The sequence below is a fragment of the Penicillium odoratum genome (genome assembly GCF_028828045.1).
Source record: "Penicillium odoratum strain IBT 22623 chromosome Unknown utg000005l_segment0_segment0, whole genome shotgun sequence".
Classification (NCBI taxonomy): domain Eukaryota; kingdom Fungi; phylum Ascomycota; class Eurotiomycetes; order Eurotiales; family Aspergillaceae; genus Penicillium; species Penicillium odoratum.
The window spans coordinates 4,299,105-4,324,404 of record NW_026643147.1 but is presented as its reverse complement, the minus strand read 5'-3'; the positions used below and the strand labels follow the sequence as shown (position 1 = coordinate 4,324,404).

Genomic DNA, 25,300 nt, shown 5'->3' with positions numbered 1-25,300 from the left:
GAGATATGTTCATCTACTTCTCCCCTTGTTGGGATTATGACCCTATTTTTAACTGCCTAACCCCTTGTTTTCTTGCAAGAACCCATTCACACCACTCCCACTCCTAACCCTCATACCCTTCTCATTCATGATCTTCATCCCTATCTCCATTCACATTCCCACCGTTATACTCACACTTCCACATACGCTCCCCTTCACTTCCATCTTTTCTTTTCCTTTTCTTTTTCTTTTCTTTTTCTTTTCTTTTTCTTTTCTTTTCCTTTTCTTGATGACCTCTCTGCCTTGACATATAAGGCCACTCAACTGCATAATCTCCCATATGTAACAATACATACCTTATTTATATCTAGGTATACATGAATTCACGCTTCTACTCAAAAGTACAGCTCTAATGCTATATTGGACCCCGGGGTAGGCCGCCGCCCATTCAGGTACTCCGAAAGTATATGCAGCTCCGATGGCATCGTAGCCACCACCTGGCTACGTATTTGAACTTGATATAGCTTAGTAGACATTTAATTAGGCTTAGCGTTGACTTATGCTGGGCTATAAGATCCCCCAACTTTTCAAGTCAACTCCTCTCCTGACAAAGGTCTTCACAGGACTGGTCTTGGGAATGACATTTGGACTGAGTGTCCATCTTGTACATACTATGTCTGAGACTGAAATACATTTGGCGCTCTATCCAAGCAAAAAATGTGCAGTCCAGTAGTTTACCTATCTCTGTTCAGGTCGATGAAGAGTGTTTCCAGCCCTTTTACGTATACAATGAATTCCACGCTACTACACATGTGTATACACTTTGCATGGAATGGCAAACGATATTCACCTACACCCATGACTTGGATGAATAGATCTATTCTAACATCAGTTCATCTCCCTGCAAGTCCAACCTTGCAAGTCCAACCTTGGAACGACTAGTATGGTTCACCTAGACTGATGTGCTCCGAAAGAAAAGCACAAGAAAAGATTATTCTACCTAGAGAAGAAATTCTCTGCATCAGCCGCGTGTGTTTCAAATTCCTCCTTCAATTCACCCAAAGTCATCATATAAAGAGAGGCGTACCAGGTGGGAACCCCGGAAGCCTTGGCCAAGAAAGGCCACAGGACGCTGGGTTTCATATTTTATGTTATAGCGTTGCGCGATAGGCGGAGCCGCGTGTTGAGCATTTAAAGCTATCAAAAGAAGCATAACTGTTATGACAGCAATTTTGGTATCGACCGAGCCTAGCGTGATGTATAACGGTGTGAAAGTTACGAAGCGACTCGGGAGCCTACTGTGTTTCAATATACCAAAGATAATCTTGCCTTTTAAGCCAACAGATATCTACCTAGGTGGAGTCGCTCATTGCAGTAGCCAGAGTTGATAATGAAAATCAAAGTGATTCAATTGAGTCTATCACACCACATCTTTTCTGCCCCGCACTTCATGCACACAGCCTGGCCATTCACTTGCAAAAGAAAATGAAAAAGAACATTGAAGAATAGTAACGAGTCCTAGCCGATTCCTCCCTAAGATTCCGTCGATCAAGGTTGTATGGTAATACATAGCAGGCCAGATAACCTGCCAAGTGAGAAGAAAAATGAAAAACAAAGAGAATGGTTGTATAAAAAAAAAGTACCGCAGATCACTTAACGCCGCCGCCCAGTTGCTGTAATAAAAACGTCCGTTTGATTAATCGAGACCACCGTCGCCGTCAATGAGGCGGAGACGTTCGTTGGTGGTTTTGGCACGCTTGGACGTGCCTTTGCCAGGTCCACGTCCACGACCACGCTTAGCCACCGGGGCCGACGAGGAGTCAAGTGGGTCTGAAAGGGGGGGTGGCAGCCCCGGATGGCTTTTGGCTGTTATCATCGAAGTTTCCTTCGCCTGTGAAGAGGTTGGTCAGTGGGGTGTTTCTTAAATTATGTGTGAGAAAGCTTCTTACCTTCATGATACATGTCATCCAGCGTAAGATCACGCTTTCGCTTGGCCGCCGCCTTCTTTCCGCCCTTGGCACCTCCCATGGCCTCGCCACGCTCAATCGCCTCCTTCTCTCTTTGTTCGATGAGCTCGGCTTCATCATCATCAGCAAGCCACAACGCAATATCCTTCGTGCGGTTGTCACGAGCACGAGTGTTGAAGTCGACACCACCGGAAGCACCGCCAGTGATAACAACGCGCTGCACCTCCTCCTTCTGGAGAGCACGCTTGCGGATCCGCTCTTCGATGGTTCCACGAGTAATAAGTCGATACACAGTGACCTGGCGAGTCTGACCCAGACGATGCGCTCGGTCCATGGCTTGCGAATCGATGGTAGGATTCCAATCAGAGTCATAGAAGATGACGGTATCGGCGGCTGTCAGGTTGATACCCAGACCACCAGCACGGGTAGAGAGCAAGAATACAAAGATTTCGGGGTTAGATTGGAAATCAGCGACAGTATCGCGACGATCCTCCAGCTTTGTGCTACCATCGAGACGGCAATACTTGTAGTTTCTGTAGGTCAGGTACTCTTCCATCAAGTCAATCATACGCGTCATCTGGAAGTACAGCAGTACTCGGTGACCGCCCGGCTTCAGTTCTCGTAGCAACTGGTCCAATTTCGCCAGCTTTCCGGAGTCGGTCACGAAGCGACGCATCGAGGGGACTTCGATGTTAGTGTAGCGTGACTTGAGTGATAGTGGTTGTGGCAGTATCGGTTGCAGTGAGTAGGGGGTGGGATCAAGGTTTTTCGTGAGGATCAGCTCATCAACTTGTCTGTTGGGAATGTTGTAAAGTGCCTGTCGGATCGGCTCGTTGAACATGGCCATCTGGGTTGCCCGCGGGGCCTCTTGGCCGGAGGCAGAGAGAATGATTGGCGGCGCCGAAGCTGCTGGAGCAGCACATGGCTCGATACGGTTGAGTCCTTGATTGTCAAACGCTGAGCGAGAAACATTCATCAGATCACGCATGCGACCCTCAGGCGTGATATCGTGAACTGCCCGCGCATCATTGCGTTCAACAATGTTGAGCATAGAATGCGCCAAAACAGAATTGGAGACTGACTTGTCCTCGTCATATACAACGTTCAGACGAGAGAGCCGGTTGGACTGGCCACGTCGGCGAGCTGCACGCTCGTAAACCCCAAGGTGGGACAGTTCGCTAGCTTCCCCAGTAGAGCTGTCCACAAATCGCAGGAAGGAGAATGCTCCATCCTCGCGCGCGCTTTCTTGAATGTTCTCTGGGGTCCAAACGTTCATCATGTGCGATAAGTACTTGTTCCGGAAACCAGCACGAGGGTTGTCAGGTCCAGGCATGTCAACTCGCGCTGCCGAGCTCAGCAGCATGCGCGGAACTACATACTCGATATGATTTCTGGTCGAGTAGCGAACATCGACAAAGGATCCTTCACGCACGAAAGAGGCGCACTCCGCAAAAGCAGCCGCCGAGAACGGTGACTTGGTTTCAGCGCGTTCAAACAAATCAGGGTGGTTGCAAACCTTGCGGAACTGCATAACGAGGTTCATCAGCGTACTGCTGTCGGTGTCATCACCGCTCGCCGCCTTCTCGATGAGATCAATAATGCTAACGCGATTGCGAAGCTTGGCGTACAACGCGCGCTGGCGGTAGGTCAGGTCACAGAAAACATCCTTCTCCACCTTGTCACCAAGTTCTGATTGCACATTCTTTTTCACACGACGAAGCATGAAAGGCTTCAAAATCATATGTAAACGACGCAGTTGATCCTCGTTAAGCTTGGTGTTACTTTGAGCATGAGACTCAATGTCCTTGGAGAACCACTCGCTGAACTCATCGTGAGAATCAAACAAGGTGGGCATGATGAAATGCAGCAAAGCCCACAGTTCTTGCATGTTGTTTTGAATCGGAGTACCAGTCAGCAACAGACGGTTTCGGCAAGAGAAACCCAGCAGATTCTTCCATCGTGAACTTTGCGACGACTTGATAGCCTGAGCTTCATCAAGGATCATGTACTGCCATTTCACCTTCTGGAAATACTGTGCGTCAAGCACCACGAGCTGGTAGGAAGTTACCAGAACGTGGAATTCGGACTCACGATTGTAGGTAATGTGCTTTCGGTCCCAGAACTTTCGCAGAACCTTGCGGTCCCGTGCATTACCCCAGTAAGGCAGCACCTTCAGGTTTGGAACGAACCTGGCGATTTCTTGCTGCCAGTTGTGCAAGGTGGATGCAGGAGCAATGACCAGGAATGGTCCCCAAATGTTGTGGAACTCAGCAAGATAGGCCATGACGGAGATAGATTGAATGGTCTTTCCGAGACCCATCTCATCTGCTAAAATACCGTTGATACCTTGCTCGTACAGATTGACCAGCCAGTTGAGACCCTTCAACTGGTACTCCTTCAGCTGTGCGTTCAGCATGGTGGGCTGGGAGATTTCAATGTCACCGAGACTGGTGGGGTTCTGGAAGTTCAACTCTCCTTCATCAAACGTGGCCATCTGGTCACCACCCTTCTCCTGGTTGAAGGCACGGGCACGATCCTGGGCTTGTTGCACGGCATTTTGAGCGTTGGCCATCGCCGCCTGTTGCAGGACCGATTCATCTTCAGCATCAAAGTCCAAGTCTTCAAAGTTGGTGACCTTGCTGCTCAGATCAGCCCCATCACCAGGAAGATTGATAGTATGTGCGTTGCCGGTCTTGACAGTTCCTCCAGCGGCAGCAGTCGTTCCGTCACCAGCAGCCTCAACCTCGTCGGTCTTGATTTTCCGGCCGATGAAGTGAGAGTACAATTCAGTTTGGGAGATCAGGAAGTTGAGCTTGCGCTTCTGTCGGTTGGCCTCGCGCTCTGCCTCGGCCTTCTTGGCAGACTCAAGCTCTTGCTTCTCTGCTACACGACGTAGATCACGCTCTTCTCGTTCGTTGCGCTTCCAGAAGGACATCATCTCTCTCATGGTACGCTTGGCACGGGCCTGCGTGTCCTTAGTGCTCTTGTTGGTACGCTCTTGCCACTTGCGAGACTGCTTGCTAGCCAGCTGGGCAGTCTTGCGCAAATTCTCTTGGCGAGTGGACAACGACACAGTCTTGATGCGGTAGACTTTGGGAATATCCTTGCGAGCAATGTCACGCCAGATTTGCTCATAGATCTGATTGTAGCCTTTGCTGTCATACTGCAACGGAAGGCTGGGTGTACCTTCCTTGGAGGCGCCACCCTTCTTGGGATCGCGCGACATGTAATAATCATCATCCAGACCAGCAAGGTAAGCAGCCTCCGCGGCATCCTTTTCGGCTTGCTTCTGCTCCTTGGACTTCTTCGGCCGAGTAGAAGGACCTGCGCGTCCAGAGCGACGCCGTGAGGGCGAGGAACGACCGATATGGAATGAGCTGGTAGTGCCGCCTTCAAGGTTTGGTGCTAGCGGGGTGATTTCGCCCATATCATCCTGGGCATTTCCACCTTCGAGAGCCCGCTTGGTAGATTTGATCTTCTTCTGAGCACGTTCGGCCTCACGGAGGAACTTGGCCTTCTCTGCGGAGTCTTGGGCACTGTCCGCCTTGCGTTCGGCCTCGAGCTTCTTTTGCATCTCCAAACGCACGGTATTCTCCCTTCGGCGCTTCCGTTGCATATCCTTTTTGCGTTCCTTCTCATCGTGGATTTCTTTCTGATGAACCTCTGCCATCACAGCACCTTCATTAAGAGCGCGGAACCGTTCTGTTCCCAGGATGTAGCTCTTCTCGAGGTTTTTGCTCAGGTCAAGCAAGAAGTCATGGCGACGGCGCTTGCGTCGAATACCCTCCATATGGGCACTTTCCAGGGCTCTTCTACGGGACTTTTCCAGGTATTTATTCATTTCCGGACCAAACCCAGGGCCTTCCACGTCGCTCTTTTCGGCGTTTTCGATCTCAATCGCAGCACGGTGTACCGACTCCGCATCCACGCCTGGAGGGAACGGCTTCCGCGGGGGCGCCTGAACGACACCTTCCATGGGGTCAGATTCTGATCTGAAGCCGTTGGAAGCATACGGGAGCAAGGGTTCCTGATAATGATTTTCCTGGCCGTATTTTGTCTTGTGGTCAAATGTTCCCACAACAGGGCCCGGCTCATGTTGTCGATGGTGGTAGGGGGTGTGAACGGCGGGCGTAGAGATGTGGGAAGGTTGGGGGGAGGGCTTCCGTACGGGTTGGTCTTCGGTTGGGCCAGACAAGATGCTGGCAAATGACATAGGATCCGCAGCTCGGGCAGGTTTCTAAACGCAGAAATATATTTAGCCAAATTCTCCATGATCTCTTGATACGATTCTGCATCGTTCATACATACCGACTCCCGTGGAGGGGATGCGGGTCTAGATTCTCGCATCATGGATGTAGGATATCCAGCTCCGTTCCCTCTCACTCGATACGGCGATTCAGATTCACGGGTTGGGGACTGCGAGTGGGCATCTGGGTGGTTTGAGGGGTGGCCATGCGGCGTCACAGCACTGTAAGGCGAGGTGCCGTTGCCCGGCAGCACGGAATTCGGGAAGGGTCGCGGGAGAGGGAGCTGAGAGGCGCTGCCTGGAGCATGTGCCTGGTATTGCGACTGGTCCGCATGTGGCGGCGCAGCCCCATTCAAGGGTGGTGGCAGGGAAGCCGGCATGGGTGACGCGTGAGCGAAGCGAGGACTCCGTGAGACGGAGGATGGGCCGAATGCCGGAGGGGTCTGTGGGGGATGCTGTGAATATGGCTGCTGAGGTTGCTGCTCCCCGTTGGAATAGAAAGAGCGGTTCTTGGTCGGAGATTCGTAGGCAGGGAACCGATGCTGCTGAGTCGGCGACTGGGCGTTGTATGGCGGAGCGCCGGTCATGATGGCCGTGTCCCCGGCGCCGGACAAGCGCGGCAGGTGCTATTCAAGTGGGAAGAGATGGAGGATGATGAATTGAGACGGACCAAGGTCAGACAGCAGAGGGAACACCCATGGACAGGTGTCAAGGGGGGTGGGACTCTCGGAGATTCTAGCGCGAACGCGACGTCAGCGTGTATGGCCAGAGTGGGAAATGGCGAGACGGCTTGGAAGATGTCAAAGGATGGGAGAAGGAAAAGGGATAATAATGTGCGCAGAAAGTATAATACCTGATGGAAAGGATGGATTCCGTTTGTTAGTGGGAAGGTGCAGGGGATCTTTGTGGTCGCGGAGCAGAGAATGCGCGAATGATAGCGTTGGTTGAGGTGATTCTCAACTGGTTATAATTATATTTGGCCAAGGGATGGTTGTATCCAAGTGAATAAAGGGAATAAGGAAGGTTGGGTGGGGGGGACGAAAAGATGATGGAAGGGGAAGAATAGGATTTGACTTGTCCCTTGTCAAGCATCTTCTCTCCCCCCGATCCCGATGGCGTTTTCATCTTAATCCGCACAACTTTCCCTTCATGTTAGATTTATGGAAAGGCATAAGTACAGAACATTAACATCTTGATATCATTTCCCCTTTATCTTTCAGTCCTTGAAGTCAAATTCCCCAGTTCTTCATCTTTATACTGCCGTTGATGCTAATACTACAGTTGACGTGGGAAGCTGTTCCATAAACAACTGGAGACGACAGCCTATACAAGGGCTGATCCGGAATATTATTGCAATCATAGAATATTTGGTTTTCTCATCAAATTATTCCTGAAGTGAATTCCTTTATGGTTATCATCTTCCCGAGGTCTTTAGCATCGTCAAGCATTACCTGCCCCCAACCGACTTACAGATTCTATTGAGATTGGCCGATCCCGGAGTTTCCACCAGAACCGCATTTCCCATCAACATGAGAATGTAAGACCACTTCATAAGGACTTTTAACATGGAAATACAACAAAAATATTCCACAGGAATTCTCCACAGGAAATATCCATAGTAACGCTCAATCAGACTTATGAGGATGACCAAATTGGCCATGTTCCGTGCAACTTGGTCATGCTGATGGGGAAAGTGGGAAATTGGCCAAAAGTCCCGTGGAACAAAGAGCTCAGCTTGGATATCTATCCTCGGGCCCTGATTTGTAGAGCCACCGTTCGCACCCTTTCATCTCCGCTGACACTCGCCAGCTCAATCAATTCAGTTCAAAAAAATCAGAAATCATCAAACCTGACGAGCTGGAGATTTACTTGGCCGTCATTTTGGCTTTCGGGAGGCAGATCGTGCACGGTCGGTTTTTTCATCGATGAATGCAGCACTATCCATTGATAACTAGGTAAGGGTAGTGCCGCACATTTATATAAGAGCAACCTTGTGATCGGAGTCTCTGCATGTGTAGGATCATTTCCTGTCTATGTATGTCAATAAGCTATGAACCCTCAGGTCTTTGATAGACAAGCCCAGTCCTACCCCCGACAGGTCTCAACCTTGGAAAGCCAACATCAAGCTAAACCAATATATGAATACCAATCCTAAGAGAAAAGAACCAAGTAATACCAAATAATATCATTCCGACAAGGTAAAGGCCATACTTCGATTGATATGTGCGGGGTTAAAGAGGTTGGCGGACGGGTCACGGTAGAGGGCCGTGATTCCACCAAGGTCCACAGGAAAAAACCCAACTATATATACCTCGTAGGTAGCCCAATTATTTATTATACCTCAATACAATGGTTACTATAAACCCCAAAGGATCAAAATCCTGCTTCTTCGCTTACAAACTCCGGTGAATCATTGCATGATCTTCGGACATACCGCTGTGGGGAAATCCGATGGTGACGTCCTCCACTCTACATCCATTCCCAGTTTGAACAATCCCTGGTCATCCTGCACAACGAATCTGAACTCGGAATGAGTGCCTGAATTTGTGCCCAGTGAGCTTACAGGCTTCATTGAAAGTGGAACTGTTTCACGAAATGGGGATGCCGCATGTCGGGGTTTGGGCTTGAGGGGTAACCGGGGTTCAAGGTATCAAATAGTGATCATGAAGCAAAGATACTTCATGGTAAGACTATGATGGATGTGAATGGCATGTTGCAAACAGGTATCGATGGCAAGAGGAGAATCAAGAGCATAATCCATGGATCAAGAAACAAGAAACTATACATACAAGGTAGGAAGTCGTCATCTTTGACACTCAAGGGAGAACTGCCATATCGGTCAACTGGTGGCACCACTGGATCTATGACATCTTTGTGTACATGGACTTAAAATGGGAATTTCCCATCTTTTACGTCTTTCATTTCATTCTTCCTTTACACGACTCTCATCCCTCATCCCCCACCCATCACCCATCCCCCATCACCACTCACCCATCACCACTCACCCATCACCACTCACCCATCACCACTCACCCATCACCACTCACCCATCACCACTCACCACTCATCCAACCTCATCTCAATCATGACAATCCACAACATCCCAGAACTCCAATGGGCCCAGGTAGTCGAGAAGAAAGGCGGCCCCCCAATCTACAAACAAATCCCTGTCCCCAAGCCCGGCCCCGATGAAGTTCTCATCAACATCAAATACACAGGCGTCTGCCACACAGACCTCCACGCCATGAACGGCGATTGGCCTCTCCCCCTCAAGCTCCCTCTGGTAGGCGGACATGAAGGCGCCGGAATTGTGGTATCCAAAGGCGAACTGGCCCAGGGAATCGAGATCGGCGACCACGCAGGCATCAAATGGCTCAACGGATCTTGTCTTGCCTGTGAATTCTGTAAGACGGCCGACGAGCCGCTTTGCGCAGAGGCCCAGCTGTCGGGTTACACGGTTGATGGCACTTTCCAGCAGTACGCGATTGGAAAGGCGGCTCATGTGACCAAGTTGCCCAAGGATCTTGCGCTGGATGCTGTTTCGCCGATTCTGTGTGCTGGTATTACGGTTTACAAGGGGCTGAAGGAGTCTGGGGCTCGGCCTGGTCAGACGCTTGCTATTGTTGGGGCTGGGGGTGGACTTGGCTCGTTGGCGATGCAGTATGCTAAGGCTATGGGGCTGCGGGTTATTGCTATCGATGGAGGCGATGAGAAACGCGCTATGTGTGAGCAGCTTGGTTCGGAGGTAGGTGCTATTCCGTTTTCTATTTTTATTTCTGTCCAAGTTCAATGACTAACACGTTACTATAGGCTTATGTCGACTTTACTAAGTCTCAGGACCTTGTTGCAGATGTCAAGGCTGCTACTCCGCAAGGCCTGGGTGCTCATGCCGTGCTTCTGTTGGCCGTCTCCGAGAAACCTTTCCAGCAGGCTGTTGAATACGCTCGTCCCCGTGGTGCCGTTGTTGCTATCGGTCTACCCGCCAATGCGTTCCTGAAAGCACCCGTTTTTGAAAGTGTGGTTAAGATGATCAACATCAAGGGCAGCTACGTTGGTAACCGCCAAGATGCTAACGAGGCTATTGACTTCTTTGCTCGAGGATTGATTAAGGCACCATTCAAGACTGTTCCCCTCAAGGATCTTCCCAAGGTGTTTGAGCTCATGGGTAAGTACTGATATGAAAAATTGGCAGTGATATACTAATGCGATCTGTACAGAGCAAGGCAAAATCGCCGGTCGCTACGTACTTGAAATGCCGGAGTAGTCCACCAATGGATTTGTTATGGACTTGGATTTTTCCAGACCATGAACTCAGCAGCAGATATGACTCGAATGACGAACCCACGATTCCTGGCAGAGGGCCCCATGAGAAATGAGATGCATTTACACAATGCAGTACACGATAACCAACAAAGATAGCTTAAAATGAAAGAAAAAAAAAATCAATTATCTAGTCTCTTCTAATCGTAGACTAGTGTTCTGAGTCAACTTTCTCTTCCACGATCTTACCTTCATCCTCCGGCCCCACCGTAGACTGAGGACCCTTGAATGTCTTCCTCGCATACAAAACATAATAAAGAGCAGAGCCCAGCCAGAGAGCCCCGTTGATAACAATGGTATAATTCATGTTATCAGCTATTTCACAGTCAGTCAAGGATTCCTTTAAAGCAGCCACAAGGAACTCACGAGTCGGATTCGGCCCTTCAGTAGGAAACATGCAGAGTATAATGGCAAATACCATATAAATAACCGCAACCCACGCAATTGGTTTACTAAGATACTTCCCCGTATAGAACTCGCCAGGGACAAAGCGGTCATTTCCCCAGACAAGGCGCGCCAGGATAGGAGTCAACCATGAGAGGTCATTAGCGGCAACGGCGAGCGAGAACAGAGCATTAGCAGCTGCGTTATCGATAAGGGAAAGCAGACCAATCAAGACGGAGATAAAGACCACGCCACACATCATGTTGACGGGTTGATAGCGCATCAGCTTATGCTGACTGACTTTGCGGAAGAATGATGAGAAGGGGAGGGCGCCGTCACGAGAGAACGCCCAGCTCTGGCGGGAAGAGGCCAGGACCTGTAACAGTTAGATATCAGAGAAGATGTTTACGCGAGGGTCACTTACAATACTCAATCCCATAAAGAACTGGACTGATGATACCACTGCCATAAAGCCAAGGGCGCCTTTCTTCCCCAGAGCATCGTAGTAGATCTACGAAGATCAGTAAGTGGTAGACCCCAGAAGAACAGATAAAATCTTACCTGAGCCATAGGCTGACCAAAACTCGAATCTAAAATCGCCTCAATGTTCGTGTTCATACTCGCCGCAATAACGGCCATGCACAAAAATCCAAGAAGTCCACACAGTCCAGACGAGGCAATAATGCCAATCGGCACAGCTCTTGCCGCATGAGTTGCCTCCTCACTCATATGGACACACGAATCAAACGCACCAATGGTCCAAATAGGCGACAGCCACGCCAACATGAAAGCCCATCCAGTAGGCCAAGTGGTTAGATTCTCGACCTTGCCAAAGACATAATCTCCCGAATTAACCGGAGGCGCATTCTCGTGTTTCCCAATGGGCAATGCAATAACTGTCGCCACAACGAGCCCGATATTCAAAAAGATACACACAGATTGAATCTTCGGCATGACCCGTCCAAAGAACGTAGCAATAAACCCGTGCGCGCATACGGTAGCTACATACGTGCCGTAAATGACAGGCCGGGAGGCAGACCAATTTCCATCCCGCGCGATGGAAATCATGGAGAGGAGCATATTCGCGAATCCATAATCAATTGAGCAGATACCGCCGATCAGCCCAATGGTATTGCTATACCCCACCACGAAACTGAGGGGGTTCTTCCATTTCTCGGCGGCGTAGTAGTGCGTCCAGAAATATAGACCGCCGGCGGTAGGCATGGCGGATGCCAAGTCGGCCATTGCAAGACTGACTATGAAGATGAAAATGCTGGCCACTAGCCAGCCCCAGACCATACCGACTGGTCCAGCTGGCATTGAGAAGGAGAGGGTTGATGCGATGGATGGAAGGAGACCCATAATACTGAATGCGACGGCGAAAATCTGCACGGTGGAGTAGTGGCGGCGGAGTTCTTGTTTATATCCCAGTGTCGCTATCAGACGAAGCTCGGATTAGCATCATGTTTTTAGAGCAGAAGCAGCCAACTGATGGTATTGAGATACTTACCCAGTAACTCTGTATCTCCACCCTGAGCAGAAGTCTCGATGATTGCCCCATGCTCAACAGGTGTTATCGGATTCTCATCAGTAGATTTCTTGATGTCCGCCATGGTTTATAGATAACGGAAGTCGTTTCAAGTATCAAGAATGCGACATCCGTAGATGAGAATAGAGCAATGCAACCAGAATCTTAGGAAAAAAAGGCGCAAGCAGAAAGGAAAAAGTACTGACTGCACAGCAGATCCTCGGAAGATAAAAGGGAGGGGGCCTGAGACCTTATCGATATCACGCCCCAAGTAAGGAAAGCTTCCAACATTCCGAAGCTTATCCTCGAGTACAGCCACGAAAGTCACGTCATGTCCATGTCCAGGTACAGTACTATACACATACCGCCACATTCATCTCAGCAACTCAGTGCGGAATTGGATCCACGAGCCGATAGCCAAAGGCTAGGTTTTGGGTTAAAACTAGGGGCCGAGAAGGCGGGGGAAACATAGCGAGGGAAACATAGCGACTTGGTTTGAGTGGCTGAGAGAGTCAATCGTGACTGGATCGGGATGCGGTGGTGCGGCCTTTCCGCGATAGCTGTCAGAGATAGGCGTGATTGATCTGGTTGGTGTGAATCGTGATAAGGGTGTTGGGGTTAGTTGGAGTAGATTACTTTCTTGTAACAGATTCATAGATCTTGATTGTGCTTATCTTGTTGATTTGAGGCTGCTTTATTTTCTCTGGGCTTCCAGATTGAAAGATGCTCAAGGGATGTTTATAGTTGGATTTGATCCAAGGTTGTTTATAGCGGGTCAAAGCTAAACCGGGAATTTCCATTGGAGTTGAATGTTGGAAGTGCCCCACATCAATACGTGAGACAAAAGTCACAATACAAGGAAAGACAAAGGAAAATTCAATTAGAGGAATTGATTTTGACTGGCAGTTATTATGATATTCAGTTAATAGGAACATTCTCAAGATACGATCTGAAGAACAGGAATATACGGAGCTGTGCGCTTAGTCAGACTTTAATGCCTGAGGCATAAACTGGTAGCCATCATTCTTTATCTATAAACCTTATCATCCCCTTTGCTCTAGAAGTCCGCCAAAAGCTGGACTCCCTGATGAACATACACATAGACACTAGACCAAATCGCAAAATCTTCCCATCCAAGAGATATGATGGGGGCAAATTGCTGATGCACCAATCGCAGTAATATCGATATGAACAAAATCTTTGCTGCGAAATAGTAACCAGAAACCATAGTATGAGACCCCCACACTGCAAACCGCTCCGCAATCAGAATCCGAATTAGCGCTGCCTGATAGTTCCTCTGCATGGTTGCTGACAAATGATCATAGACAAACTGGTCCATGAAAGTTGGGCTCGATCGACCCGATCCTCGCAGTAAGTGGATAAGTGCTTTTCTTATGGTACAAGTCCAAGTCGGGCCGGGCTGGGTGTTGGGAGCAGAGACAATACTAAGACTGGAAGATTCAACCAATTGCTTCAGGACTGTTGGGTCGGAAGCCCAGAGACTTTGCGAGAGGCTTGTGGCAGGCACCGGGCAAAGGTTGAGCTCAGCAGTAAACCCAATCACTGCATCTGTATACTGCAGAATGTTGGTGTAGAGCGATGGAGTCAGAGCTTGGACAGTGACAGTTGGTATATCTTTGACCAGTGGGTTCTGCGAAGAGATATTTGATTTAGAGAAGAACTTTTCGGGTCGTAAGACGTGGGATTTGGAGGGCTGATATGTCAAGGTCAGAGGAGTGGGAGACCGCGCTGTGAGGTAAGAAAGGTATAGCCGAAAGTATTGCTCCAGGAATCTTTCATAACCAGTCAACTAAGTGGGACTTCCATAGCCATCATCGAACTGACCTTTCTAGTTGCGTTTCATCACGAGGAATATTTTGTCTGATAACCTGAGGCTTCTTCAGGTAGGGCATATTCCCACGAAATCGAATGCGCAAAGCCTCGTAAATGATCCGAGGTCTTGAGAGAGCACCGATATAGCTCCATCCAACAAGGAACTTTATCAAAGTCCAAGCTGATGTGGATAAAGGGTCCACGGGACTTCCGCATGGGTAGACACGGGTAATGATCTTAGCTCTGCCATCTGCGGCTTGGAGGGTTGTGTTCAGCTTGATATCTCCATTCTTGCTATCTTTTGCACCGCATGGATCACCACAGCTTGTGGCCAGAAACCCTTCCACCTTCTCATATGGAGAGAGGAAGAAATCCTTGGTCCAACGTGCCTTGTAAGATTTGGATTGCGGCTTAGAATCAATGAATTGAACAGACATCACCGACTTATTGCTTGTAGGGGTGGGGACGGTCCTTGTTTCTGGGACGTGATGATCGGGTCGAATATCTGCACCCACTTGCTCCAGACGGACGAATGAACAATGTCTTTCTCCAAATGAATTATTCGCCTCAAAGACCATTGCGTTGAGCTCTCTAGTTGCAGAATAGAGGAACCACCAGGTGACTGCGTTGCGAGTGCATCCAAGAAAGACCGGTACACTGACTAAATAGGCGTACGGCCACTGTTGTGGATCCTCTCCCTGTGTTTGGCCAATAAGCTTCGGAGCTTCAGCACTGTAGACTTGCACATCTGTGACTTACCTTGTTCTTTAGCCACGAATGGAGCTTCCCCTCTAATCCGTCGGGGCTATTCCCAGGCTCAAGGTATCGTTCCTGGTCGATGGTAAACCAGCACCAATTTGAACCCCGTTTTTGCTTAGAGCCATCTAGTGCCGGTCGGTTCATGTCAATTGATAACACGGTTCCAATATTCCCGGCCAGACCGACTGGGATCCCGACAAGAAAATAGCTATACCAGTAATTGTACTTTTCAGGGAACATGCGGGTGTGAGATAGCCTAGTCGGAAATAGCATGGGTCTTCCCAAAAACTGTCTCCCTTCAAAGCCTTTCGGACTGGGCAGCATGTATAGTTTTCGCCTCAAATAAACAGTCACGAGTAGCCAGAAAATGCTAGCTCCAACTAGCACAGAGATACTGAGGGGGATCAAAACCATTAGAACAATCATCCAATTTATCCGAGGGATAATTTGAATAAAGACACTGATTGTGACAAGATAGACATGATGTAAAATAGAAGTCCGATCAGAATGTGATAAAAGAGACATGGCAATGCAGAAGAAGCTCAAGAGAGCCGCTACATCAGGTTTGGCAAGCGAAGGAAGCATGGTTAATGAAACGACAGCGAATTTCAAAGTTCTTTGTTATTTCTGAGGAAGGCAAGTTGAGTTATTTTGGCATTTATCTACACATGGTTTTTTATATACTGTAATTCCTACATCGTACATCCTACTCACACTTTCATGTCTATTGCTCCACACACCCACGATGCTGTGTAACATGCTTGGACCTTAGGAACAGCCCAGAATGCAGATAACCATATTAGGCCCTCAGACATAACGAAAACGCTCAATTCGAATTAACATGCATTCATAAAACTCATTTTCTGAAGTCAAATCGTATTTAGTGCTTTGACCTTCAGGTGGCTTACATTGCATGTGAAAGGCTTTTCATCTTGACTTTTATCTTGGAAATTGTACGGGTACGGGTTGATTTATCGGTAAGATACAATAATGCAATGATGGAAGTTTGCTACAGTTACCACGCGTTAATACCAAGGCCTTGGTGTACTTGACTGTTGTACCAAATATTTGGTTTACCTTTTTGAGTAATTCGGATCTCTATTCATCACTTTGCTCTAGAGTCTAGACTAAAAGTATCTACCTAATGATCGATGTCAATATGAGTTGAAGTTTCAAAGGGAGGTGAGAGTCTTATCCCATCGTTCTCCTGTATCTAATTCCTAATGCTGGTTTTCATTCTTTTCTCCTTTGCTCTGACCTCTTAATCACAGTCTAGTTTATAGCATTGAGTTTAATGGAACAGAGTCAGATCATTTCCCAAGGACTTTTGCAATAAAAGTCTCCAGTGCTTCTATAATATCCCACATACTGTCTGTCTATGTAGAAACAATGAACATACTGCTTAACCGGGACAAGCCGAGTAAAATGATCCCGATTGTGAAGACAAGCGACATCAAGTAGGAGCGGGCTCCCACCTGCTTTCTCTTTTCTCGGGTCTGTAAAGGTATTAGTCTTGGCACTTGAGTATCGCTGGGGATACGTGCGGCTAATTCAGCTTACATCGTACACCCAGTCATTTGTATGTTCCCAGTGTGTTGTGTACCACATGTGAAAGGAGCTCCATGGATAGATGAACCAATTTTTGTTGGTGGTTTGGTCGATGAAATACTGTAAGATAAGTGTTAGAAAATAGAGTAGATAGGGGAAATTTCCTCTTACACTGCCGCAAGAGTTGTTGAAAATCGTCTTCGCAATGGACATATGCAGTCTCTCATTGTAAAAAGCCTCACTATCAGTCTTGACCTCGACAGAAGATGAGTCGCCTTTTATGACCGGTGTGATCACTTGAGTGACCAAATCGACGTAGCTAACGTGCCCCTGCATTAGTGTTATAGAAAGGATAATCTGATTTTCTGACTCACTTCTCGATGGAATAAATAGTGGAAGTATGACCTTTACCAGAGTTGGGACCCAGAATATAGAAAAAGTTGGGAAATCCAGCCATGGCAATTGATTTATACGCCTCTTTGTAGCCAACATCCTTCCAATGATTGGCTCGAGTACGGCCGTTTCGACCCTGAAGCTCAACATCGTAATGCGTTAAAGAGAACCCGGTGGCAAGGAGCTGTTATAGAGAAGTCATTAGCTTCCAGTGAGGTGATATTTCAACTTGTGATGAAACCATTTCCCTTACAATCACATCTGCGGGGTATTCTTGACCAGACTTCGTCAATACTGAATGAGATCGAAGAGCAACGATAGGATCATCTGTAAGATGGATGTTGTTTCGTTGGAGGTAGCCGATATACTTTGCATTGTCAAATATACGTCGCTGTTAATAATTCAATGTTATGAAGTGTCAGATATGGCAATCATCTATTTTGAAGTAAGTCTTCAGTCACCTTGCATCCAATCTCATACTTCGGAATCAGAAGCGGCCAATATTTCTCTGAGCAAACATAGGTCAGCCTTACTCAAAGCTGGCAAACTGTTGAATTTTTGGAGGACTCACCAGGCGCTGTCTGTCTGATATACTCCTCGCTGCTCTTAGACGACTGGCTTCTTGCCAATTTGCCATTTCCTTTTGCATTAAACCGGGCAGCTGTGCTTTCAAGGTAGAGGAATACGATGACTCGGAGAATCCATAGGGCACCAGGAACATGGCGAAAAATGCCTCTCCAGTTCGGGCTCACCTGAAAATTGTCGTTTTCCAGATAATGCTGGGGGGTCTAGAAGTCTCTTAGCTGAATTTTATCTATAGTGAAGGCATTTCATACGCGAATAAATTGAGATATACTCTTTGGCCCATCAGCAATGGCTGGAATCAGCTGAGCTGCTGAACCTTGTCAAAGTTAGTGATAGCTCAGCATCTAGAGGATAGGTAAACTTACAGCCATTACCAACAACAATGACATTCTTCTGATGCAAGGAAGTATCCTCCTTCCACCTTGCAGTATGAACAATATCACCTTCAAATGTGTCGAGCCCTGGAACGTCAAACTTGTTGGGATTAACCAAGCCACCAACGGCAGAAATGAGCATCTGACATTCTTGATAGAAGAATTCATCAGTAAAAAGATCTCTTAACTTCACCAGCCAAGTACTGGTAAGCTCTTGCCAATAAGCGCCCTCCCATTCCGTGTTGGCCACAACATGTCGAGAAACATCGAACCTCTTCGCAACAGCGTTAAAGTATTCCAAAATTTCTGCTTGTGGGGGAAAGACCTTCGAAAATTCGGGGTTAGGTGCAAAAGATAGGCTGTAGAACACAGCGGGAATGTCCACGGCGCATCCTGGATCTGTCCCTGATTAACTACTGACTCAAACTGACAATTGAGAAGATACTCACATTTGTTTGCCCACCAGGCACCACCAGGGGCTGCAGCTCGATCATAAATAACATAGTCATTGCAATGGAGTTTTGCCTGAAGTTGACATGCCATAGCCAAGCCGGAAAAACCAGCTCCAATGATCACTACCTTAGTGAAAGGTCTTTTCTCAGGGGAAGTCATATTGAAGATGGCTCGTAATTCAGCAGATTTGGGAGAAGAAAAAGCTCTATTCTCGCATAAATCGCTAATATTGCATTTCATGAGGCTAGATTAATAGCCAAAATAGAGATTTATATTCACATGCCAACCAAAGCTTCCATAGAACCAAAATGTTTCATCTTCTCAGCTGCAACTAGCTATTCTGGTCCATATATGCATCTCGACCTCGGGAGGTAACACAATTCTGCATCTTAAGCTTGCGATGGATACTTCGTATCTTCTGTGAAAACCCTTCATCCAATCGCCATATCTCGTGGCGAGTAAGAGAGTGTTCTGACTGTCGATCTTAGCCAAAATCGTTTATCTACCCAAAGGTCAGCTTTTGCATTCCAGTAAAAGTTCATGAGCACAGTCAAATGCAACATATCAAGCCGCCTGTTTTCATGTGTGTCGCACCTTAAATTCTCTATTGGTGCTCTCCAGGAGGTGTGGACCTTCTGGTGATTGCTAGTGGAGGCCCAGGTCTGCTTCAGGCTCAGGCAATCTACTTTGCTTGAAATAAGTTCAACAAAGTTCAACAAACTGGATGTCAAGGTAAACAATGCCTAACGCAAGGCATCAGTGATAGGCATATGCCCTCAACTAGCACCACGAACCTTGGAATGCGTGTTTTCTATTAGCTTCCAGTTGACAGAACCTTGAATTTCTTCTTTTGACTCTACCTGTCCTGATCTACAAATATCCAGCTTCACACCTCCACTAGCGGTTGCCTAAAAATATCATCCGAAATCCACGAAAATCACTCTCACGTGTATTTTCCGATCTAGAAATATGCTTGGACTAAGATCAGCGCACGGTCAGCATCGGATTTCAACAGTCGCCGATTCGTGCTACCATGCAAGCGAAGCACGATCCAAGCAATCATAGAAATAGTTTGCGTATACGAATTTTTCGGGACGTTTAGGACATACCGGGAGATCGATGAATCTAGCTCAGCCCCATGGAAGGTTCGTGCGAGGGTCACATAGTATTGCAGCGATCTGTAGTTTCTTGAAATTCAGATGAGAATGCGCGTATCCCGGAGCCTATGTAGCGGATTTCCTGTTCCAACTATTGACTTGCCCCTTCCCAATTAGTGCTGACCCTCAGCCCCGTAATCGCTTTGACGTTTCAGACCATGTTTGACGTACATCAATGTGCGAATGGCGAAGGTTCCAAAATACCGTAAACGTTGAAACTTGGTGTGGCACCTGCAGATGACTTGTTATGGCAGATGTTCGATCAACACACCGTCCACTAACATTTGGAAAGTTCCCTCACTCCTAAAACGCCCGATCGACGATACGAAGACGTATGATTAGGGGGACAGCGTTTTCACTGCAAGTCGAGCGGGAGATGACCAATGGCGAAGCTTTAGATAGATATGTGGTCAGAAGAGCCTAACATTTTAGCCAGCTTGTTCTATATGATTCATTAGACGGATAGATATACCAAATTTTCATTGCGATTTTCCAGTTGTCGTTCTTTCAGGTGGGCTACGTGGGCGTGCCGCCCAATCGTAGAGGCCTAGATTCGTGCTTTTGTTATATGCATCTCGGCATGCAATCTTCACTGCATTTGGAATCGGATGCATGAACCTACTTGACGCCCCATCAATATCATTTCTGCACTCATCGAACTAAACAAGCCTTTGGGTTCATTTTCTTATCTATGTAAGGAGGAAGCTATACGAGAAATACAAATAAAGTGCATGGATGAGGATCGCCCAGAGAAGTGAGCGTAAGCCGTCCCACGAACAATATAGCCCTCATCACGTATTCAGGGAACCTGCCAATAGACATCACCTAAAATCCCACCCGCATAAAGCCGATGATCATTGATATCGCAATTTGCTTCAGATCTAACGCGTTAAAGCCACACAGCATCACGGATTAGACTCGTAGTAATTCATTCTTACCTGTGAATTTCGTTCGAAAGTATTTCGATTCTCGTTCCATTGTGGAATTTTTAATTGGGCCATGGATGCAGAATGCTGAGTGCCCCGAAGATTCAAAAATCAATGCTGATTGTTTTACCTCGAAACGGGATGAGTGAGTTCTTGGTCCCCATAGAATCTCATAGGAGAATATGTGGGTTGGATAGAGCGGATTATGGTATTTGCATCAAGAATTCAAGATATTAGATTACAAGGGCCAAAGAAACATCAACCAACGCCTAACGGAAGGAACTTGTCAATGAGCGTTAGAGAGCCATGGACATACTCATTTGAATTTTGGTATACTACACAAAACGTTCCATTGTACTTTCCAATTCCGTCAAAGTGACCAGTTCTGATCGAGGCAACCGACCCCCGTTCGATGGCGAAAGAGAATCATCGGCTGGAAAAAGGGCATTTTCTTTAGGACTGCCTGAATCCACGGACGCGCTCTCTTAAGCGTATATCTCGATCTACCATACTCGTAGGTCTCATCATCTTCCTCTCAGTCATAGCCAGGATAGGGTGACAGGAATAGCACAGTATGATCTGGAACAGACTCAGTCTCGGCCTCAGCTTCCTTAGCTCGGTAGTATGCTTTCCAGACCCAGCGACGGTCAATATATTGCTTCCACCGGATAAGTCGGTCGCGGAATGGCTGGTGATCATAGTCTATTAGCGCAAAGAACTTCGCATTCTACTCGATCTGCCAGAGCTGATGGTATCGACGGAGGATTTCCGAGTCCCAGGGGTCGACATAATGCACTGGGTCTAGCTCTAACTCCCCAAACAAACCGGACTGTAGCGCCTGGGCGTCGTCTGCGAAATCTAAGCTAATAATCCGTACTTGGACTAGCCAGTGGTCCCGTACTGCATATTTGTCTACTCTCGTGAGGCGAACATCCATAGCGAAGAAGGGGTCATCGAAATCCTGCCGGAGGTGCTCAGCGGTGATAAATATTAGGTTAGGCACTTTGCGTACAATAGCGCAAAAGTATGGGATTGCGCTATCCTCGTCCCAGTTAAAGTGTAGAATATCGATCCCCAACCGAAAGCAGACATGCTCATATGCTGAGGGACAGAACTGGCGTGGGATCTCGGCGTCTGCCTCTGGGCTGTAGTATTTCCGAAGGGCCACCTTACGTGACTCTTGACAGACGGCTGCAAGCACTGGGAAGGGAATGGGCAGGCACGATGGATCCTGTCCACGCATTTCGACAGAGGGGTACGTTGCAGACGATCGAACTCGACGATCCGAGGGCCCGGGTTACACAGTCGCCAGATCGCGTCTCGCAATTCCCAGGGTAACTGTGGGAGAAGGAGAATGAGTTGAGCAGGATAGAAGCCATGCTGGTTGCCGCGACTCTGCTATCTTGCTTAGTTCTTGGCTGGAGAAGGGGAGGTGGAAGTGAGAGATGCGGGATATTGAAATGTTTAAGAAACAAAAAAGAAGCGAAAGTTCTGGGCCATGGTGCACCAGGTTGTAGCATCTTTGAATCGTGTTATAGTGAATATTTGAGAATTTCAATTACGGCTACTCAAGTATCTATAACTCTGAACCGGAGAGTAGACAGGATTGACCGAGAAGAATACTGAAGTTCCAATGTTACAGTAATGCAAACCCAAAAAAGCAAAAGGCTAAATATACATTTCACATTCAAGAAAATAACCATGCAGGAAGGAGTAGCCCTCTAAAAAGGTATCATCAAATCAGACCGCGCCGGGTCCTTTATGGTTGGACTGATCAAGCAACAATTTCGGCTTAATATAGTCCTCATCAATCTGGCGGAACCACGCCGCATGGTCGCCATTCGCACCACCGGAGAACAGATCCCGGATAGCGTCACGGGCAGTGAGACCGGATTGTTCTTGCCTCCGTGCGGGGGAGACGCTAGCGGAGGCCTCGTTGAGTGATGGGGTATGCGGCCCTGAGGGTGGAAATGATGGGGATCGTCGCATACGAGACGAAGTAGCCTGTGCGGCGGGGGGGAGGTCGTCATCAGAGACGCCTTCGAGATCGAGATCGAAGTCGTCCGGATGGGCGACAGGGGCCGCACGAGATTTGCTGCTGGGCGGGAGACCAAACTCGTCGTCGCTGCCAGCGTTACCGCTATTAAGTAGGGTTGCTGTTGACGAGCGATCCCGGCGCGTCTGTGTATCTTTGGTGCTGTACGCGGCCGAGTACATTCTGGTATGGCCGTGTGGTGGGCTGGGGCGACGATTGTTGCCGCTGGAGTAACTATCCCCTCGTTCACCCATCCTGGTTCGCTGGGGGTTGGGGGTGACACCATCCAGGGGGATAGTTGAGTCACTGCGTCGCGGCGTATATCCAAAGGCAGTATCAGAGCGCTTGTAGTAGGTACCTCCGTGGGCGACCTCAATATCAAACTCGTCGTCCGAATCAATCTCCTCGACTACGCCAGTCCGAATGCCCAAGATTTCCAGCATGCGGGCTGTTGTTCCGCCGAAAATGATCACCGTCAACACGACAACTACCAAAACGGTGGCTCGCAATGTCGGCGCATTGGCACCTGAGAGACCTGCCGCAAGTGCAACTCCAACAGCACCACGCAGGCCAGCCCAGAAAAGCATAGCCTGGTATGCGAAGGGCAGTTCATCTGCGACTTCAATGCCTCGACGGCGAGCTTTGTATCGGATGAACCAGTTGATTGCCTTGGAAAGAGGGAAGACAGCAAGGTAGCGGGCAACGCAAATTCCAATGACTGACACCATAATGAAAAGCGGGTTGAATTGTAGGTTGGACTCGACAAACAGATCCAACCCGAGGTAAATGAAAATAAAGTTCTCGGACAGCTGCGCCATGACCTGAAACAGGTACTTGGTAGTCAGCTGCGTACGGCGGGACATGTTGTAGTAGGCGTAATGCTTCAACGTAATCCCGCAGAACAAGAGTGACACAATTCCTATAAACCGGGACTTTAGTATCCTGTCGTCTCCAAGTGCCAAAAAGAACCGCATAGGTGATACATACCAGACAAATGCACACCGTTCGAGAAGAAATAGCTAGCATAGGAGATGAGAATAATAAGGCAGCTTTCAATCTTCGGCATACGGCGCACCAGGGTATACTTGAGTCCCAGGGCAGTAACGATACCGACAATAATACCGACCACCATGCTACCAAAGAAAACCAGCACGAAGAGACCAATAGCTTCAAAAAAGTTCAAGAAACTCAACGAGCCAGCGTCGGTATCCGCATATTTCTGTGCAGTCTCAAACAACACGATGGCGATAGCATCGTTAAGGATGGACTCTCCAAAAATGATCGTATAGAGCTTCGGCTCGACCTTGTACAGGTTGAAAATGGCCAAAATGGTGACCGGGTCGGTAGCGGATAGGGTCGCACCAACAGAAATCGCCTCGACGAAAGAGATATTTAACCCGTCCAGCGGGATACGCGTCCAAAGGTAGAGAACGAGACCGAGGACCATGGCGGAGATAAAGGTACCGGCGAACGCAAAGGTGAGAATAGTGCCGATATGGCGGAAGAAATTGGCTTGATGGAGTTCATATCCGGAGGCGAGAATAATGGGAGGTAGGAGGAGGTTAAAGAAGAACTGGTAGTCGAATGCGACACTGTCTTGGAGGGTCGATTGAGAGGTTAGGCGGATGATTAAACCAACGAACATGCCTATTAGGACGATATCAGCAACGAGTCCAATTGAAAATTATCCATGCTCCTCCTGCCCAAACATACCCGCAAAAATTGATAAGACCGTTTCATGGACGGCTTGGATCTTCCTCTGCTGAAGGATGTAGCTTGTGAACAAGGCGAACATCAAGAGCATGATCATAATAAACAAAGCCCAGGAGCTAGTGATCTCCTTCGAACCCGAGTCGGGGGCATCTGTAAAATCCAAAAATAACATCGGTCAGATTATCATCTCATCACCGCATCACGCAGGGGCACTTTATCGTCAGACGGAAAGAGGGAAGGGGGGAGCTCTCAGCACGCGTACCATCGGGGTCAGTATCCTCTGACGCTCGCCCTAAAAAGATGGACTAAAGTTAGCCAATAACCCATGCAGATAAAATTGCGATCAAGACTGGCATCAGACGTACGAAGCAGAGCGTGGAGGGTGTCGCTCATGAGTTGAGTAGCCATTGCGACTCTGTTAGGAACGTTGAGCCAGCGCGGATGACACCTGACAGTTAACTCCTGCGAGTTTGAGAAGCCAGGAACAGGCGCGCATAATCCACTCAGTAAAAACCGCAAAATAGGTGTTCTAAAGTAGTGGCGCAATCAAAAAGAAATAGGGTTAAAGGTGGCAGGCCAACTTGATGTGAGGTGAGTTGCCTGCTCCGAACGGATGGACCGATCGAACGTAAGGGGCGGGTATTTCGGTGACAAAACGGAATTACGGGCTAAGAGTTTTGACGATTGAGTGATGTGTCATCAAGTAAAATACAGTACATGAAAGTACAAAACATATATATGACACGTGGGCCACTTTTAAGGATGCCGCGCAACACGCCAAGACAAGTGGGTTGCAACGAACACGCTGGTTTTAAATTGATGCCGTTTTAACGAAGTATACGGGACACCTACCTACTTGGTACCTAGTCTTAAAGGATATCTGAAAGGAAGTTTCAACTAAGGGGGACTGTAAACACATGACGGCAGAGTCACTTTCATATATCATGTCCCTCTTAACATCCCTACATTCAAGCTTTGGCCGATGACCGCATACCCCCCTGATCCACATCTCTGTACGATGATGTATATCATTGGCATGCTCTGCAAGGCAAGATTACGATCAATTTCACTTGAAACTCGAATCCAATCAGTAGCTTCCC

At 48.0% G+C, this 25,300-nt stretch overlaps 7 protein-coding genes across 7 annotated transcripts; 1 reads left to right on the top strand and 6 right to left on the bottom strand.

The window, feature by feature from the left end:
- Positions 1–1,675: 1,675 nt before the first annotated feature.
- Positions 1,676–6,779, bottom strand: ino80 (chromatin-remodeling ATPase INO80; the record flags this gene model as incomplete). The annotated part of the gene is made up of 3 exons (XM_057141095.1): positions 1,676–1,845; positions 1,929–6,183; positions 6,255–6,779. The coding sequence occupies 3 exons, from the start codon at positions 6,777–6,779 to the stop codon at positions 1,676–1,678; spliced, it is 4,950 nt and encodes a 1,649-aa protein (XP_056995101.1).
- A 2,498-nt stretch (positions 6,780–9,277) lies between these two features.
- N7520_007160 (zinc-dependent alcohol dehydrogenase) lies at positions 9,278–10,456 on the top strand (the record flags this gene model as incomplete). Its single annotated transcript, XM_057141094.1, has 3 exons — positions 9,278–9,937; positions 10,003–10,357; positions 10,410–10,456. 3 exons carry the CDS (start codon positions 9,278–9,280, stop codon positions 10,454–10,456), a joined length of 1,062 nt encoding a protein of 353 aa, XP_056995100.1.
- Positions 10,457–10,663: 207 nt separating this feature from the next.
- N7520_007159 (putative GABA permease) lies at positions 10,664–12,509 on the bottom strand (the record flags this gene model as incomplete). Its single annotated transcript, XM_057141093.1, has 5 exons — positions 10,664–10,827; positions 10,879–11,272; positions 11,321–11,407; positions 11,458–12,332; positions 12,407–12,509. The coding sequence occupies 5 exons, from the start codon at positions 12,507–12,509 to the stop codon at positions 10,664–10,666; spliced, it is 1,623 nt and encodes a 540-aa protein (XP_056995099.1).
- A 972-nt stretch (positions 12,510–13,481) lies between these two features.
- On the bottom strand, positions 13,482–15,256 carry N7520_007158 (uncharacterized protein; the record flags this gene model as incomplete). Its single annotated transcript, XM_057141092.1, has 3 exons — positions 13,482–14,217; positions 14,270–14,955; positions 15,017–15,256. The coding sequence occupies 3 exons, from the start codon at positions 15,254–15,256 to the stop codon at positions 13,482–13,484; spliced, it is 1,662 nt and encodes a 553-aa protein (XP_056995098.1).
- Positions 15,257–16,567: 1,311 nt separating this feature from the next.
- On the bottom strand, positions 16,568–18,528 carry N7520_007157 (flavin-containing monooxygenase; the record flags this gene model as incomplete). The annotated part of the gene is made up of 8 exons (XM_057141091.1): positions 16,568–16,684; positions 16,736–16,883; positions 16,939–17,141; positions 17,211–17,348; positions 17,506–17,745; positions 17,794–17,858; positions 17,908–18,315; positions 18,366–18,528. 8 exons carry the CDS (start codon positions 18,526–18,528, stop codon positions 16,568–16,570), a joined length of 1,482 nt encoding a protein of 493 aa, XP_056995097.1.
- Positions 18,529–21,179: 2,651 nt separating this feature from the next.
- N7520_007156 (uncharacterized protein) lies at positions 21,180–21,695 on the bottom strand (the record flags this gene model as incomplete). Its single annotated transcript, XM_057141090.1, has 1 exon — positions 21,180–21,695. One exon carries the CDS (start codon positions 21,693–21,695, stop codon positions 21,180–21,182), a length of 516 nt encoding a protein of 171 aa, XP_056995096.1.
- A 497-nt stretch (positions 21,696–22,192) lies between these two features.
- Positions 22,193–24,608, bottom strand: N7520_007155 (bifunctional K:H/Na:H antiporter NHX1; the record flags this gene model as incomplete). The annotated part of the gene is made up of 5 exons (XM_057141089.1): positions 22,193–23,406; positions 23,475–24,134; positions 24,201–24,350; positions 24,463–24,492; positions 24,566–24,608. 5 exons carry the CDS (start codon positions 24,606–24,608, stop codon positions 22,193–22,195), a joined length of 2,097 nt encoding a protein of 698 aa, XP_056995095.1.
- Positions 24,609–25,300: the final 692 nt, after the last annotated feature.